The sequence below is a fragment of the Anticarsia gemmatalis genome, chromosome 13 (assembly GCF_050436995.1).
Source record: "Anticarsia gemmatalis isolate Benzon Research Colony breed Stoneville strain chromosome 13, ilAntGemm2 primary, whole genome shotgun sequence".
NCBI lineage: Eukaryota > Metazoa > Arthropoda > Insecta > Lepidoptera > Erebidae > Anticarsia > Anticarsia gemmatalis.
In genome coordinates, this window is record NC_134757.1 from 4465894 (window position 1) to 4484585 (window position 18692).

Genomic DNA, 18692 nt, shown 5'->3' on the forward strand with positions numbered 1-18692 from the left:
CGCGAATGATTTTAAAATTTTCAGGATAAGTATTACACTTTACACCGGACTAAGAAAAGGTTGGGAGCCCCTGATTTAGATATATCCTACCTTATTTGTCAGCATGCGGCACGAGATGACTCCAAGCGACCACCAGTCCACGGCGTGTCCATACGGCTCGCGACTCAGGACCTCAGGGGCTGCCAACAATATTATAAAAATTCAACAGTAATATTGACAAAATATTCATAGTAACTTATATAAGCTTCCATACTTCTTGTGCTCTACGCAACAGTCATTCCTTCATTCATACTGTTAATAATAAATTAATAATAAAGCTATAAATTATAATTACTTTTTAAGGAATGAAGATCTTGATGTCGTGAAGCACACGAAGTCCTCTTGCTTTTTGTTTCTCACATTAGAATATAGTAGCACTCACGATAGCATTTAAATTATTTAAATATGCATTAAATTTTATTTGTTCATAAGACCCGCTTTCACTATTTATGAAAAATTATCGGATAGCATATCCGTTATCAGATTCATCTACGACAGTAGTTTTTATACATTTGCTGTCAACTTAGCTACGATATAATGATAGGCTATTCGATATTTATCCATAAGCCGTCAAACTGACTAAATATCCGCACAACAGTTGACAAAATTAAACTGTTTTTTTTTTTGTTTTTTTTTAAGACAACTCCCGCACTAAGAATTGCTCTTGTGTCGCGGAGACTTTTACAAACATACAAACAACGGACACAAAGCACAACCAGACCCGAAACAATTATTTGTGGATCGCACAAATAATTGTCCCGTGTGGGAATCGAACCCACGACCTCCCGATGCAGTGGTATCGGCGTGGTGACCTAAACCACTGCGCCACGGAGGCAGTCTAAACTTCTCAAGAGAACTTCTCAAGAGACCAACAACTTATTTAAAAAAAGTTAAATGTCTGATATATTACTTATTATTTTTAACGATTAACGATTTTTGTTAGCGTATGGTTTTAATATTCCTTGCCATATTAGTTCTAACCAGTAGTGATTATCAGTATATTCTATAGAATACTGTTTGATATTTCGACAATAGCCGAATATAATTTTTTAAAGAAATTTTATGAACATTTTTACTCTCTGATTACTATAAAAGCGAAAATATTTTGGGAGCCAACTGTAACATTATACAAGCGCTTAATAAAAGTTAGCAGGGCTTAACTAGTAACTAGCATAACCATTTACTGCTATTTTTTACACTTATGTCATTGAATACTGAATTCAGAACAAATCTGGTGTTATAATATAGAGGGCGATCACTCGTCAGATCTTGTATATCCTATAAAAATTCTAGTGTCACACTAAAATTTTTACATACTGTTCAAATGAAAAAAATGATTTATCAAAAAAATGATACTAACAAAAAATAAAAGAAAACAACAAAGAATACTTCATCATTTATTCACTTATATATAAATTATATCACAAGACTAAGATTTTTAGCTTATTTTTTTTTTGAACTTATACATCACAACATATATACTTCCTGTTTCATTTATCATAAACTCTAATATGTAACAGCCGTTATTACACGCGAATCGTGAATTTTATAGTTCTAAAAACATCTTTTAAATAAGGCCATAGCAGGAGTGCAATGATATAATATTTTACAATGTGCTCGACATACGACTCTTTATAACGAGGCACACAAAGGTAATAGAATAAAATATATTGTCGTTATCACCAGATTTTCTATGTAAATGTTTGAAACTAATAGAAATTTAAGGTACTCACTGATATGAAAATTACAAATGGATATAAAATATATTAGTTAAAGACTTTGCCACACATGCAATTCGATGTTTACCATTACCGCACTGTCAACATTCTTTTTATATTATAGAAAATTGTGTCATCGTTATATACAATATCGAAATGCATGTTTAACACTTCATCGTTTAACACACTACAAAAATATTTAAAAGAATTTCAGATATAGAATTGTTAAGCATGTACAGCCTCATCTTTGGTGACAAAACATTTCTGATAAATATTTTTAAATAGGTACAAGTGTGATTAGATAGACATAGAGCTGTGATACACTTAAGCTAGAGTCACAAAATGAGGTAGGAGAGTAAATCAGAATTGTATGGATGGACTCGATTCCCAGTCCTATAGAGAACACAAACTAAAGCTACTGAATCCGGCGAATGAGCCGCGGCGTCGGCCCACGATTCAGAGCACATGATAATCATAAAACTTGCTAGGTCATGGATTCAAGAGAAAGACCACGAGTTTCTTTCACGACATTCTGTGAATCATACTACTACATAGGTAAATATGATTTTTTAAACAGAATGCCGTATTTCAGCGAACCAAGTTGTATGAAAGAATTATAATAAAATGATAATTTAATCTGCGTCATTTACAACGTGTAACAGAAAAATAGCTCATGCTTAAGGTGCTTGCCTAAATAATATCAGACACTGACTACTACTTACGAATTCAATTTTGAACGAATTGAATGATAAATCTTCAACCTAAGGTTAAATATTTTGATTTTACTTTTTAAATTGTGTTCGTTATTATTACTTTTGTAGAAGTATCAGCAAAATACATTTTTAGACGTGATTTTTGTTTCTACCTTGAATATGAGCGTATTGTTCTGGTACAATACGTATATAAGAGACATTCCACGCACCGCCTATTCTAGTGTTTATACATAATACATAGAACGATCACTGATCACCTACAACATTCTATACCGATAAAGCTCTCAACAAACCTTCTGAACTATTCGAATAAATCAAGTGACATCTATCAGTGCTATTTACAATATTTATAATACACATCCATAAAAGTTACAGTTAATGTCTACTTACATAAATTAAATCTATTTTATAGTGATAATTCAATCTTCTCTAGATCCACACGCGTAATCGAAATTCAATATATCATTTTTTTTATATTTCTGGATTATTTTCCGCGATATCACAAAGCGATTATTAAATATAAGTAAATAGTCAAATGACTATGTCGTAAGAGTACGACGACAAAGCTTCCACTAAACGTAATAAGCATTAGTAGTCAAGAATTAAACAATTTAGTGCCATTTCAACAAAAACACGACAGTATTAAAACTATGTTTAACTTACAATAAACGTCTAGGTAACTATTAATTCTAAACCGATCTTCTGTGAATGCTTGAGAAACTCTACACAAAAAGAAACTTAGTATTAAACAACAGACGAATCCAGGCTTAAATAAACGATAAAAACAATGGACACATCAACCAGCCTTCCGAGTCATAGCTCTGTGAATATAACTAAATTTAAAACTAACATTACAACAGATAAAATCTTCCATTACACAAAAGATTATTCGTTTAAATACGATTACAAGAAGCTCGACTCAACCCCACGCGGGGTATATTACATGAGCGAAGCACTACACTAAACGACAGAGACCCAAACCGATTAATCAAGTTAGAATTTGTAATTGAAGAGAAAACACTAGGTGACGACGAAACACAAAACTCCTTAGTACATTAAACTAACAGTCAGTGATAAATATCATTAAATTATACAAACTATTAATTGCAACGATAACTACGACAAACGTTTGTGCAACAAACAAGCATAAGTACAATAAATGACACAGATATATTAGATTCAGATATTATGTATTGTCAAAACGTTAAATACAGTACAGTTACAATAGTTCAAATAAATTTTCATCAATACGATTATTATGTACACAATGTCCTTATTAAAAATAATCACACTTTTCAATTTTAAATCTTTAGTAAAATAATATAATATATGTAACGCGACAAAGCCGCCGTTTGCATCAATATAATTTTGTTTACTTCGAAACTTTATAAAAACGAGTTTAGTCGTAATTAGCCCACGTTAAGACGACAACACGCTTTCGAAAACTAGGTAATTCCCGCCGTAGCGTAACTTGTAATTTATAAGATATGAACACAATATGCATCACAAGGACAGCGTGTCGCGGATGAGCTTGCGCACGGTGTTGCCCACCGAGGTGGGCGGCGCGCCCGACAGGTTGTAGTGGATCTTGAACAGGTAGGGCTGGATGTCGGCGTACGACGTGTCGAAGATGAGGTCGGCGTCCGAGCGGCTCGGCATCTTGGGCACGTACTCGTGCCGGTTGATGATCTCCGTGATGAACACGATCTTGTCCTGCAGCATCTCCACCACGTTCTCGTGCTTGCTGTGCATGTCGTGCTCGTTGCGCGACTCGGTGAGCTCGCAGTACACCGTCCACACCTCCCACGGCACGCACTCGGGCTGGAAGGGCCAGCGGGCGCGCCGCTTCTGGAAGAACTCCAGGCTGATGGAGCCGCGCGGCGGCGCCGACGTCGAGTCCACGCCCCTCAGCAGTTCGGAGAAGTCCGAGATCTCGCGCTTGACGTTCCGGCCGAGCGCGTCCGACTCGCAGCACACATACGTGAAGTCGATGAAGTCGCAGTCGACGTCGACGTAGCTGACGGTGCGTATGGAGTAGCTCTCCTCATTGTTGTAGGTGAACTTGCCGCTGGAGCGGTGGAACAGGACCGTGTGGAAGATGCAGGCCACCACCTCGTCGACCTGCCGCCCCTCCATCGACAGTTCGAACGCAATAGTGCGCGCGTTCATGTTGTCGGCGTCAGTGGGCCGACGCGCGAGCACTGGCCGCTACTATCGACATAATCACGCTAAGTGTCGGCGGTCACTCGCGGCTCCACTCACTCACGGATGAAACGGATACCGAGCGAGCGATGCACTGGGCCATTTTTAAAATATCAAACGAGTCAACTCCCGCACTGAAATGGAGAATGACCGTTTTAGTTTGTAGTCTCATTCAAAATTAAAAGTAAATGTTTTACGATATAAGCCCAGCGTGCTTCATTACGTCGGCTTTATTACTATCAGAAAAAAATAAATGACAAAATCCTATATAAATATGTTACATTCCTCATTTACTTAAAAGTGGTATATAAAGAATAATCACCGACTTACCCATATATTTGAGCGTGCCACAGACAGTAGTTGTACGAGATCCAATAGAAAGCCACTTGGATAGTCCAAAATCTATCAATCGTATGTGATAATCAGAATCAAGAAGTATATTTTCGGGTTTTAAGTCTCGATATATAACGCCAGCGTTATGAAGGAAATCTGAAAACAAATAAAGCTTCAAGTTACGATTGTGAATCAAATTACAATAGACGTGGTTGAATAGTGACAATATTGATTTTACCAATAGCTACAGCAATTTCAGCAACAAATATCTTGACGAGTTCCTCAGGTAATCTTCCGTACTTGTCTAGTAAAGCTAACAGCTCACCACCAGGAATGTATTCTGAAACTGGGAGAGTAGTACTTGTTAATTACATATTGCAATTATATCTTGACCTTACGATAGGAAAAGTAAGTGGAATAGTATGATAGTATTGACTCGGGTGTGCCCACAACAAGTACTTAGCATAACCTAAATTTCTCGAATTCAATAAAACAATTCATGACGCAATCAATAAAACAAATTTGTCGTCTGAGTTTCTATACCTACGAGTTAAATAAATACCTATAAACATAATGTCTTTTAGCAGGAGTCCGAAACAGAGATGACAGTTCCATTGCGAAGACAACGGTGTGCAAAACACACGACCTCATTGTTTGGTAAACTACCGCAAATGACGTATGGAGGTAAACAGTCTTAAGATAAACATAACCGATAAAAAATGATAGCTGTATTATTATAATAAAAATTATCTAGAACAATCACCTTTAGTACTGGGTCGCGTGTTATCGGACGTCTTGCTAATCTTGCTAACTTCCTGCCGTAAAAATAAATTAACCTTTTGACCGTATCTGTCAGATTAATTCACTCATTAAATGCTACGATGCAATTTACCATCTTTTTGTCAACTAACTGCAGCCGAAGCGATGTGTCAAAAGGTTAATGGCATAATACTCAATGAGTATGGTTTCACAAGTACTAAGTACCTTGTTATTTAACCGGTTACTAGTGACGAACTGCAGCTAATTGAGTCGTCCTGTTGAATTCTACTGACTAAATTGGATTTGAGAATGGGACAATGGAGCCGGTAAGGCGGTAAAATACAGAGTCCGTGACATCCCTACGTGATTCGCGACTATATTTAGAGTGTAAGATAATGCAATCATCCAGCAAATGTGTGACTATCATCGGTCTAGCGTGTGTCAAGACAGTTTCATTGACATTAAGAGCAGTTTTGCGACGTAATACGAAATATTTTTTTAAGAAAAATAATCAAATATATTACTGATTAACAAAAGGTCACAAACTCCCATGGCCCATTGTTTATCAGTTCCAAGAAACATGCTTCATGAATTTACGACGTGACGTGACGTTATTTTTGAGGATGTAAAGATTTGTGTTAAGCTGCAGCACTTTTCGAGCATTGTAGTCAAAAAGTATAAATGACCAGAAGTATAACATAGGACAATCGAACCTACGAGTGCTGCACTTAGATATTCAACCACATGCGTTTTTAAGCATATTCATCAATGTGATGCTTACCAATATAAAGTCTTTTCTTGGTCTGCCAGCGGACTACAGCCGCTGCTATGAAGGAATGATGGCCGCACGCAGCTTGTATGCGCGCCTCCTCTTTCACCTGACGCACCGCACTCTCTTTCACTATCTGAAAAGTATATTTACTACGTGTTTTATTTGTTCAGTGAATCACTACTGTCTACTGCGGAGTATCAATATTTAGGTCTGCGCGATTGTTTGATAAGTACACTTAAATTAAAGACAGGCTGTAAAATGTATGTTTATATTTACTTAACGCTTGTGTTATGCACGTGATCATAATAAAAATTTCGATTTGCTTAAAGTAAAAGTTAGTATGACACGTGCATGTAATAACTCTAATAGGGTACAATAGACTCTTGGCAAAGGGGATCGACATATTGAGATAATTTCCCTGATAAACATTCCCCAGCGGACTTTCTAATTAGCAATAATTATAATATGTGCAGTACAATCATTATACATAAACAAACAAGCACGCGTCAGAGAGCCACGCTTCGCATGACTGCTCTACAACGTGGAGTTCAAGTGTTTATTACTCATCGTGATGTAATCATCTTCTAATAGGAGAGCTGTACCTACATTACGTACTTCCACCTAATATCCTCTCAGGTGAACAAACGACGTAAACCATACCGTCTAAGTGGAGTAATTGTTCAAGAGCAACGTAATATGTTATTAACATTTGCCAAGGTATTGTTTAGGAGGAGATAAACGGCATAGGTAGCTATGACATAAAACAGGTTTATTTTCGTTTAATTCAAGGTATTTTATAAACATTTAAACCCCAATACTTATTATCTGTAAGCGGTAAAACCAGTGCTGAAGAATTAAGAATAACATGACATCAAGAGCAGATATTGTTGAAGTCGTTTGCTGGGTAGGCTGGAAGATTTGTAATAAACTGAAGTATTGGAAGGCTGATTCTACGTCACTTTAGACTGTTTTTATTCTAACCACGTAAGTACGCGTCTGGCACGCAACCCAAGTGACGTTGGACTATCGAAGAGAACCACATCACGTCAAATTTATGGCGTTTGATGTGACATAAATGATGCAAGAATTAGAGCATAACGAACTACGAAATATCTATGATAAGGCGCGTTTTAGTACTTAGACTGAAAGCTTATCGCTGCATGAAACTCATTTAGGGGTAATAAGTTTACATGTGGGTCACACGATAACATGATTGGTGATAAAAGCGCACGTACTCGTAATCTCACACAATTTTGATAGATTTACTATTACTTGAATAAATGAGCCTACAATGGATAAATCGTTGCCAGTAAATCGCTTTAATATTGAGTATAAATTTAACCCATTAATGTCCCACTGTTGGTAGCTGGATAAGGGTCTCCTCCCGTAATTAGGGAGGGGATAGGCCTTGAGAGTCCCCCATGCTGGCCAGTTGCGGGTTGGCACGGGAGTATCGAGTAGGTAGGTACTTGAAATGGGTAATTTACCTAACTCTTCTTTTGTCATCTAGTTAAGAGAGGTATCCAAAAAGAATGAAAAGACGTCATCATCAGCACAGTTTGCCCACTTATAACAATTATCTAACAACTTACATCGATAAGTATATTATTTCAAGTGGTCTACAAGTGGAATGTCACTAACTTCTGTAATGACATAAATGTATAAGTACTTAGCTCTTTTTATAACAATCGATAATTAAAGAATTAAAACGGGTACAAAAACACAATACGACTTTATAATTGTACAATTACAGGTCGCCTGATGTTATAAATAAAGCATAGTAATACCTTTTTTTAGCATATGTACTTGCGTATTTACTTTTTATATATAGAGTTCTACATTTTTTCCGTGCATATTAAGTCATGTCCAAAACAGGTCGGCGAATATTATCCACTTACTTACCTACTAACATGTAACTATATATTTTAACCCTAATGAATTTTATTCTTGAGAATCTCCGACAATTCGTGTAAGTCTTCCCTTTCAAACTGTTACAATATCAAATAATTTAATCATAGCACACCGGCTTACAACATCGGCCGGTTAACAAAGGTCAACAATTCAAATGCAATCCTGTTGAGCTATTGCGTTAACCCAATTCTTAGGAGCATATTTAGCTTAACCCCATTACTTAAACGGGTCAGGGATTCCTATTCTATTTGTTTACGTTCGTCAAACTGACCATTTCTCGCATACTGCTCAAAATAAGGAAGGAGTTTTTATTATATAAGGAAAAAATATTTGGTAAAAACCCTGAATAGGTACATCAACTTACTTACAGTAATCTTTGTTTTACGAAATTTATTACAATGCGGTTTTGTGAAATCGTAAGCGTGTTTATCAAATTAGGTCACTGCGATCATTTTATTGACCTACAGGAAAATTCGATACGAAAAAATACATTACACAAAAAATATATCTATCCTGTTCCTGCACTACACTCACTACACTGCTACACCTGCATAAACAGTAATATGTGAGTAATTAAACTTGTCAGTTAATGAATACGAAATTCGACCGGACATAATAACTCATCGTATGTTGTGAAAGCAAACCTAATAGAAATATCTTAAGCACTCATCCTTGTATAACAAGAACTATACAATAAATATAACAAGGCTCAGAACGTCTAGATAAACTAGGTGAACGATAAATCATAGAAACAATTTGATAAAGATCTAAGTTATGTCTAATGGCAACTATCTAATCTAATGTCAGGTGTCAAGGAGTGATAACAAAGTTTATGTAATCAAGCAAATTAGAAACTAAAATGAAGACATACCTACCTATATTTGCAGAAAAGTAATTCATCTACGAAACTAACCCCTGGTTTTTTAATTAAATTTTGCAGTAGTTTATCTATTCAATAGCGTTTAAACTCATACACAAAAACGCTATTGAATAGACAAACTACCGTTAAATGTACTCAGAAACCGGGGGTAGGTAGGCTAGACAGATATCTTTCAAGTCAAAAAACCTGGGTGCATTGCTCATAGTATCATAATCTTTTACAAGAGAAGTTAGCACTAAATAAATTAGTGTCCCAAAATCTTTGTCTCACCTGTGATTTGCTGAGCACTTTTAGCGCGTATTCTTTATCTTCACTGATCTTCTTAACCTTGTACACTTCACCAAACGCACCCTTTGCGATGGTCTCTTCTATTTGAAAGTCTTTCTGGAGCAAGTCAGTGGTGATGGGGAATTCAGGCTGGAATATGGATTCTTTGTGGGCCACTGGCCAGGCGGTTTTACTTGCTTCTAGTGGGTTCTTTAGAGTCGAGTCATTCCATCTGTAAGAAAGAGAGCTACTTAGAAAATTTAGCTCATTGCACTTAAATATAAACTAGATCCATGCAATAGATAAGTGGGGTCGCAACCCTCGTGTTAGTAATAAGATAAAGCACTTAGGTAACACATTTTATATGATGACCTCATACAGGTTGGCCTGCCATTAAGTTATATTGCCTTTTCCTTTTAAAATCTAATTATGATAAGTATGGAAGATTGACAAAATTGAATATATTTTTTTGAAAAATTCTGCTGATTTAATATTCAAAGTTACACCTAGGCTAATTGCACTAGGTTCTCATGTGCCAATATACAGGGTGTCCCAAAACTCAACGATAATCCGAGACAGGATGAAAAGCCAAGTCATACCGGTTCTAGGAAAAATAAAAAATAAATTCCATGTCACTTAGTTCAGCAATAATAGACATTTTTCAAAAAAGTTGAAATTTCACACCCTTGCTCGCATTTTCAAGTCCTGTAATCACCAATGTCACAATTTCGCTGTGTTTTTTTGAGTTTCGTGATCCTTATTAAATATGCTATTAATCGTAAAACAAATTAAAGCACAAAACATTGTTAATTTAATAAAAAAAGTTAAGTTTTAGTGAGTCATAGTTCACAAAAATATCTTTAGTTAACTTTGACGCTTCATATTGAAAAATAAATGTACTACACTACCCTTGGCAAGTTATTTCAAAAGTTGGCGCATTTAATCAAGATTTCAAAATGGTGCAACACTTGCCACTTTCTTTGCCATTAAAAATGTTATTTTTATTTGAACGAAGAGTATCCCCGCAGATGGATCGGACGCAGTGGTACAATTTATGGCCTCCTCGTTCCCCCTATCTAAATCCAGTAGATATTTTTTACTGGGAATACATAAAAAAAAAGTCTATTCGAAATCAATACAAAATCTATCAGAACTTCGCCAGAAAATTGACATAACGCCAGAGGAACTAAATGCAAGGAATTTTGCTTGACTGGTGCAAAGGTCATTTGTAAGGCGTTGCAGAGACCTTGTTCGTGCCAAAGGAAAGCAATTCGGAATTACTTTAGTTTAAGGAGAATAATTAAATAAGAACGATGGTTCGTTCATTGTTTTTTTTTAATTATTATTACTTATTATGTTTATTACATTAAATATTGGTTATGGACTGACTCAATTACTTCTTTACTAAAAAGAATTGCTTTCCTCTGGCACGAATACAGGCTCTTCAACGGCGTACAAAAGATCTTTTCACCAGTCAAGCAAAATTCCTTGCATTTATTTCCTCTGACGTTGTGTCAATTTTCTGGCGAAGTTCTGATAGATTTTCTATTGATTTCGAATAGACTTTTTCTTTTATGTATTCCCAGTAAAAAATATCTACTGGATTTAGATAGGGGGAACGAGGAGGCCATAAATTGTACCACTGCGTCCGATCCATCTGCGGGGATACTCTTCGTTCAAATAAAAATAACATTTTTAATGGCAAAGAAAGTGGCAAGTGTTGCACCATTTTGAAATCTTGATTAAATGCGCCAACTTTTGAAATAACTTGCCAAGGGTAGTGTAGTACATTTATTTTTCAATATGAAGCGTCAAAGTTAACTAAAGATATTTTTGTGAACTATGACTCACTAAAACTTAACTTTTTTTATTAAATTAACAATGTTTTGTGCATTAATTTGTTTTACGATTAATAGCATATTTAATGAGGATCACGAAATTCAAAAAAACACAGCAAAATTGTGACATTGGTGATTACAGGACTTGAAAATGCGAGCAAGGGTGTGGAATTTCAACTTTTTTGAAAAATGTCTATTATTGCTGAACTAAGTGACATGGAATTTTTTTTTTATTTTTCCTAGCACCGGTATGACTTGGCCTTTCATCCTGTCTCGGATTATCGTTGAGTTTTGGGACACCCTGTATATCAGACCAATGCTAGACAGAAACATGTGATAAACAAATAAGTAAATCTCTATATTAATATTAATGAGACTAATTACATTAGTCACATACTCACATGTAATGTCAGTAAAGAGTAAACATTAATTAATAAATTAACATTATGATAATAATGTCATTTTTTATACTTGTAATTATTATATTTTATCAGAAGAATCCTTTCAGAAACACTAGTCATTACTCATAGTCATCGTGGTTTTACCATCATTCAAAGTTAAATAAATAAGGAGGATTATAAACATGAGTAGGTAATCTTTTTGCAGCACATCTAGAAGCAGTAGGCACATACTTTTTACAATGATATCAGGCTTTTGCATATGTTAACAGATCACTCATGTAATTAATTAGTTCCTTTACTTTGTTTACCAACAAAGTAAAATTGTTTTATCATTTACTAGCTGACCCGCGCAACTTCGCTTGCGTCCTATAAGGGAGAATGGGTGAAATTTTTCCCCGTTTTTGTAACATTAATTACTGGTACTCTGCTCCTTTTGGTCGTAGCGTGATGATATATAGCCTATGTCCTTTCTCGGGTATCAAAATATCTCCATACCAAATTTCATGCAAATTGGTTCGGTAGTTAAGGCGTGATTGAGTAGCAGACAGACAGACATAGTTACTTTTGCATTTATAATATTAGTATGGAGTATGGAGGATTTATGTACTTCCAGTCAACACGGTTTTATAATAATTTTATATAAACAAAGCCATTCAACGTTTTGATTTTGTAATAACAAACCCTTGCTGATTAATAAGGGTTGTGAAATCCCATGGAAGGGTTGAAATACGGGGTTTTTTAGAAATGTTTTTTAATCAATTTATTTAGCGGGTTTTTTGTTGTTTTGCTTTTTTTTGAAAGTGATAAAACACAATGTTTGTACCTAGTAATATTATCAAAATTCAAATTCAAATTCAAATTCAAAATTATTTATTGCAACAAACATGGTTCAGAGTTCTTATTTATAATACAGTTTCACATATTTGGCCGTTATAGGGACGCTGCCCCCGCCGCCGCGGCCGGCCCGTACCGTGCCGCAATACTAATATCGTGATATCTCCTAAACTATATGTCTAAATAACACACTGTAAACTGCAAAAATAATCTAAATTAAATGCTCGTGATGATGAACTTACTTATTTTGATAAGGATATATGTATTATTGGTTATATCACCAGTTAAACATCACCCAACGAATTAAATGTTTTTTTAATACAGAAAAGTAGTTTTTGTGACTTAAATAAAAAAGCTGGATATATGTCATCGCGGACTTTTTTGTAGAACTAATAAAGACCAATGTTTTTGCTATACATTGTTCTTACTTGTATCCAACGGTATAAGCGGCGCACGCACAAATGCAATCTTCAATTAGATTTTTTTTCTGACTTCTTGGACATAAATCGCTATAACTCAGCTAATATAGTTTCAATGTATTTCAATTATATATAAAAACCTGTCGGAGAAAATACTCTTTCTATTAGTGAAAACCGCATCAAAATCCGTTGCGTAGTTTTAAAGTTTTATGCATACGAAGGGACTACAGACAAAATGGGCGACTTTGTTTTATACTATGTAGTGATGATGCAATAAACAATCAGAAAAGCTAATTAAGAGGACTATATCAGGAATAAGGTACAATATAAACCAAAAATGAAATATTAGATTTAAAACAGATATATTATTTCGACTCTAATAAAAACTTCATACCAAAAAAGTTAATAACCTTAGAGCTTTGATAATCTGAAAGATAGTAATCTTCCTATCACTTTCATATTATCATGAATCATAATTTCACAAGTATTACAAACACAAACAAAGCAGTGGGACATTGCACAGAAGCAGTTTTACACAATAAGCATAGTTTTAACATCTCATGAACTAACATAATATTACAATCAGTTAATGACATACAATATTGGTACTGGCATGGTGGAGTTATCATTTATACTAATCAACTAAACAGGAAGTAAACATTGAGGTACATTAATGGATCATTATGTTTCATTTGCAAATTAACAAATAAATACTTAACTAATATATTAACTCCTGTATGATAATGGATGTGAATGAAGCTAAGGATGTATGTAAGAATTGTACCAAGTGGCAGTCTCTGGTCTCTCCTTACACCTTAGGGAAGAAGGCTTGATAGTACTGTATGAATGTATGTATGTATATTGTGTATTTACTTAACTGAATTTGAAACAACCACCATAAACTAATTTTTAACCCTAAAGTGTGACCTATTATGCTCTGGTTTCAGCATAAGCAGTTTCTGAATAAACACTAAAAAGCTAATTAGATACAATTTTGACAGATTTTTCAAACTATTGCTTTCAAATCACACTAACAAGCAGATAGGTTATATAGATTTGTATATATAGTTTTGCAGCTGAATAAGTTTTACACTTATTCAGCTGCAAAACTGGAAGTATGCTTATTTTGGGTAGGTACATAAAGATTGTAAATAAAGTCAATCCATCCAAGTGTTTTTTAATTTAAAAATGAGTATATAAGAAACAATAATGTTCTGTATGATGTTAATTTATGCTTATTCATACATACATTAATAATGACAGTGACCATGGGCACATGTTACATGTTTTTATCAATTAAAATGAACAGAAGTATAGTTCATGGTTAAAGATTAGTGATAAAATTAAAGCCCTCTATCTAGTTTAGTGATATTAAAAGTAAATAATATGTTCTATTACACATTTTACTAATTCTGTATGTTATCTTTACCAGCTTTTCATAGTTATTAAAATAAATAAAGCGAAATAGTACCTACAGTTTTAATTCCATAGCAAATGTTCACTCTAATAAAGTACCTAAGTCAAGGACATGTTAGTTGTATTATTTGTTTATTTCTTTGGCCTATGTTTATAGACAAATTATACAACTGTAGCCATTTATAGAGTTATTTAGATATTTGTAGTTATACAGAAGATTTAATAGCCAAAACTTATATAAACAAATTATTATTCAAAAATAAAATGAAACATGCAGTTATAATAAGATTCAAATATTCATATTTCAAAACTGGCGGCATCCATTCTTTATCATATGTAAAGAATACTGTTTGTTTTGACGAATTGATTACAATACTAACCTTCGCCTCGAAACGCGAGACCAAGGCCGCGATGCGCTGTACACCGACTGGTTGCTCGTCACGCTGACGAAGGAACGCCCGCTCAGGTTGCCCACGAAATGCGAGAGACTGAACTATATACAAAAATAAATTATGCGCCTAAGCTTAACAAAGAACTGACACAAACAATGGACGTTTAAATGATTTCGTACGAACACATAGTTGACTACACAAAGCACATACGAAAAACACTGCGCAGCAACTCACAATAAAGGAAGTATTCCGTGTCCGTCTACGAAAATATTACTTGTGTGAGTTCAGCTGAGAATGACATTAGCAAGTTTTCGTTTCATCACTTACCTGACTAGCGAACGCCTGGCCGTCGCGGTTTGAATGCGTAGATTGCTTTTGGTTTCTGCTCTCAGAGTTTTTATTATGCGTATTTCCCATTAAACCAAACTAAAGTGTGTTTTACATGTCGTATACGTTATTATTTTCGTTTATTACAAAACTGTTGACTAATTTGTCCACCATGAATCGCCCATAGACATTTTAACAATATAAAATTATTACCAGGCTTAAAAATTTCAACCGCGTTAAGTCATAGACAATAAAAATATTTAAAAAGTGTTTAATTGAATAAAAGATCCAGTTTGAAAAAACTATTTAATTTAATCGAAAGTACGAAAGATGCATAAAAATAAAGATAGAAACGATAAAATCTTAAGTTCTACTATAGCCGCTAACTATTTTTACTTCTGGCAATCGTCTATGAAGCAGGACAAATGCGTAATGTATTTTAGCGACTATTCGAATTTAAATATTATGCAGGTAATTGACTGTATTTTTCTCAGATTTAGAGCTTCTCTTAATATATTTGTACGTACTAACCTAACCAACGGTGTCCCCCAAGCGTATCATGCATCATGTAACTGTTTTGTGCGACTCGGGAATCAATCCCGAGACTTTTACGTACCTACTTAGTCACCGCTTCGCTATAGAGACAATAATAGTAATTACAAGTGAACGTGCACACTTACATTATATAAAAGCTGTTGTTATTAAAGCTGTTAATATCAAGGACGCAAAATATCCTGGAATAGTTAAGGATTAAAATAGGTAAATTAAATAGATTGAATCTTAATTTTAATCACTACGATTTTTATTTTTCTTTAGTAGACAGAATTTTGAAACTTTCATCAAATTAAATATCAACAATTCCAATAAGAAAACAAAAGATATAAATCCGAGACAAGAACCATACGCATTGAATAAACTTAAAAAGTCTGTCATTCCTAAAGGTTTCGTCGGAGCTTCTTCTTTTATATCCGTGTATCGGTATCGCTCCCATTTCTTTATTAGTCCCGCTTCAAAAAATGTCAGCAAATATTTATCAAATCGAATGGTTAAGGGTGAGTGTTTAGTGAGTAAAAGACTTAAATAATGACTGTGCATTTTGTCTTTAGCGATGTGTAAATATTGCTGACCATGTTCATTTAACCTGTTTCTCTCTACGTAACGTCCCACTGAACAGTCAATCAGACAAAAGCGATGACTATCGTAAGAAATGTTTCTAACACAGCCGAATAGATCTTGTACAGACACTAATCTAGAATTAATTATGCGAAATCTCTCTTCAGTGTCTGGAAGAATAAGATCTGGTGAGGCCATTCCATAAATAAGGTAGCCCTTATCAATCATATCTTCAAAGGTCTGCACATCTTTTCCTCTTTTGACTGCAGTCAAAAAAGAAATTATTGTGGCCTGACTAATAAAATTCAATACGAAAAAGCTCCAAATCGATATTGTTAAGAATAAACGGAAGGAACGGCTCGATGGAGGATTACAAAGTGTAATCAACAATACGTTTCTTAAAGCGTTGAGCAAATCTTTTCCAATTTGATCATTAGTCAATCGCCTCCTTTCTACAAATTGGTAGATAGAGAAAATAAACCAAATACCTAAAAAACACAATATGAATTGAATTATAATACTTCGGTTAGCATGTATAGCCTTCGAGTCAAATAGTGTTGTTTCAAAACCAGCTCTCTTCGACATAATACAGACACCACTGCCGGTATATGGGAACGTGAAATCCACTTCTACTACAACAATATCAAATAAGTAAATAGGAATTAAGTAAAGATCTGCTTTTCTGTAAGCAAAATCGAAGATCTGTTTAATATTTAGTTCGAAGTTAAAGGGCTCGAACAACACATTTACGCTAGGAGTGAGATCGATACTGAAGTTCATCAGTTTGCTCATAGCGTTCCATATGGAGCCGTCTCTGGAATACAGAGTGTAACTACCGTTCCTGTGATCTCTTATTCGGAAAAATGGTTCAACTTCGGTAGTGAACGCTCTAAACATGAATCCATGGAAATCTTTGCTTTTATCTTCAAATAATATATTAAGAGTAGGTAAAATTTTAGAGGCGTTATACGGCACTACAATAGTGCTAAACCCAATGCATGTGCCGAGGTGATTAGCTCTAAACTTAGAATGCAGGGAAACGTTATGACATTTTTCTTCACAAATAAACCCTTGCTCAAATCCAGTTACAGGCATGCCGATTCTTCTCGTAGTTCGGCAACCATAGAGATGATCGAGCTTGTAACTGTCGCTTATGTACGGTGTGTAGTGAGATATCAGTAATACTTCTTCAGTATCGTCATATTGCACTATAATTGCATTGATAGCCTTGTAATACCACAAACTGAAATATATTTTTGGTAGAATTTCACGGTCCTTCTGGTGATAGTACAAAATCAAATTAGCATGGGGATGCCAGTACGGGGAACTTCGAACTTTTGAAAGGGTATCTTCGTACTCTTCAACGTCAATTAAATTGATAATTATGAAGTTTGAATAATATCGCACGACGTCCTCAATTTCATCGTCTTCTCGGTCTAAATTTGTAATGGCGAAAGGATGAGAAATATTTTGCAATCTTATGTAAAACTGGTCGGGTAAGCTGCCAAAGCAGAGTATAGTAGACCATCCGTTGGTTTTAAAATTAGCAATGATGATATCAACCTGGAATATAAAAGAGTTGCTTAAAACAAATACATTATAAGTCACCCTACTTTACCTAATGAGGTCATTACAAACGTGCGAATTACAAGTCATTTTATCAGACTCTCGTTCGCACTTATACATTGTTACATTCCTATGATTCTTTAGATTATGACGCAGTTTGTTAGTTTCTAATGGCTCTGGCGTAATTGCTGCCAATATGTAAAACTTACAATCATATTAATTCGCCTTGTTGCAAAGTCGTCCTCAGGGACAGTAAGTTCTGCTCTCGCTGTGTATTGAAGAAATAGAAATAATAACGAACAAATCTTCATTTTGAGCTGGCAACACCGGTCACTGAAGCAGATTTACAATGAGTATCGACATTTCATGGACCCGGTTTTTATACTACCCACATAAATTACCCAATATTCATATTGACATAAATAATATATTACTGTGATTTACTGGGTTACTATTTCTCGTTTTCAAATCATATTTACAATATACTTAAGCAATTACTAATCAGTGAAATGGACGTAGTTTCATGTACTATATTTACTTATTCATAGGGAACGGCCACCTTTCCAGACAATTATTATTATAACATCATTGCACGAATGTCACTCGATATAATTATTAAACTGATTATGTATCGAAAAGTATTTTTGTTTTTTCTTTTTCAATTAATTTCAGAATAATTTTCAATGGCATTTAAACGAAATTATTTATTACTTAAGTAAGTATTAAGTTGCGTATACAATTTAAAACGAGGGTAGATTTCGTAATAATGTTAACGATCATAATATGTTACTC

The 18692-nt window shown here is 34.7% G+C and overlaps 3 protein-coding genes across 3 annotated transcripts in view; all 3 read right to left on the reverse strand.

The window, feature by feature from the left end:
- The window catches only part of S6KL (ribosomal protein S6 kinase like), a 54519-nt gene extending 39112 nt beyond the window's left edge, over positions 1–15407 (reverse strand). Inside the window, exons 1-7 of the mRNA XM_076121601.1 lie at positions 15222–15407; positions 14883–14995; positions 9598–9826; positions 6546–6669; positions 5244–5351; positions 5003–5161; positions 91–179 (exon numbers count right to left, since the gene is read on the reverse strand). Coding sequence (XP_075977716.1) covers positions 91–179; positions 5003–5161; positions 5244–5351; positions 6546–6669; positions 9598–9826; positions 14883–14995; positions 15222–15311 — 912 coding nt within the window. The 5' untranslated portion in view covers positions 15312–15407. The remainder of the gene's footprint in view (positions 1–90; positions 180–5002; positions 5162–5243; positions 5352–6545; positions 6670–9597; positions 9827–14882; positions 14996–15221) is intronic.
- On the reverse strand, positions 1424–4779 carry Atg101 (autophagy-related protein 101). The gene has a single exon (XM_076121605.1). The coding sequence runs from the start codon at positions 4637–4639 to the stop codon at positions 3974–3976; it is 666 nt and encodes a 221-aa protein (XP_075977720.1). The 5' UTR covers positions 4640–4779; the 3' UTR covers positions 1424–3973.
- A 600-nt stretch (positions 15408–16007) lies between the features above and the next one.
- On the reverse strand, positions 16008–18211 carry LOC142977733 (uncharacterized). Its single transcript, XM_076121809.1, has 2 exons — positions 18110–18211; positions 16008–17897 (listed from the first exon to the last, which is right to left on the reverse strand). The coding sequence occupies exons 1-2, from the start codon at positions 18209–18211 to the stop codon at positions 16008–16010; spliced, it is 1992 nt and encodes a 663-aa protein (XP_075977924.1).
- Between the last annotated feature and the right edge of the window lie 481 nt (positions 18212–18692).

What these genes read in the sequence shown, in the direction of transcription:
- Atg101 (XM_076121605.1), bottom strand. Translation starts at nt 4,639, where the DNA reads ATGAACGCGCGCACTATTGCGTTCGAACTGTCGATGGAGGGGCGGCAG.
- LOC142977733 (XM_076121809.1), bottom strand. Translation starts at nt 18,211, where the DNA reads ATGAAGATTTGTTCGTTATTATTTCTATTTCTTCAATACACAGCGAGA. An exon ending in CAAGGCGAATTAATATGATT is followed by an intron (nt 17,898 to 18,109) that starts GTAAGTTTTACA and finishes TTTATATTCCAG; the next exon opens with GTTGATATCATCATTGCTAA.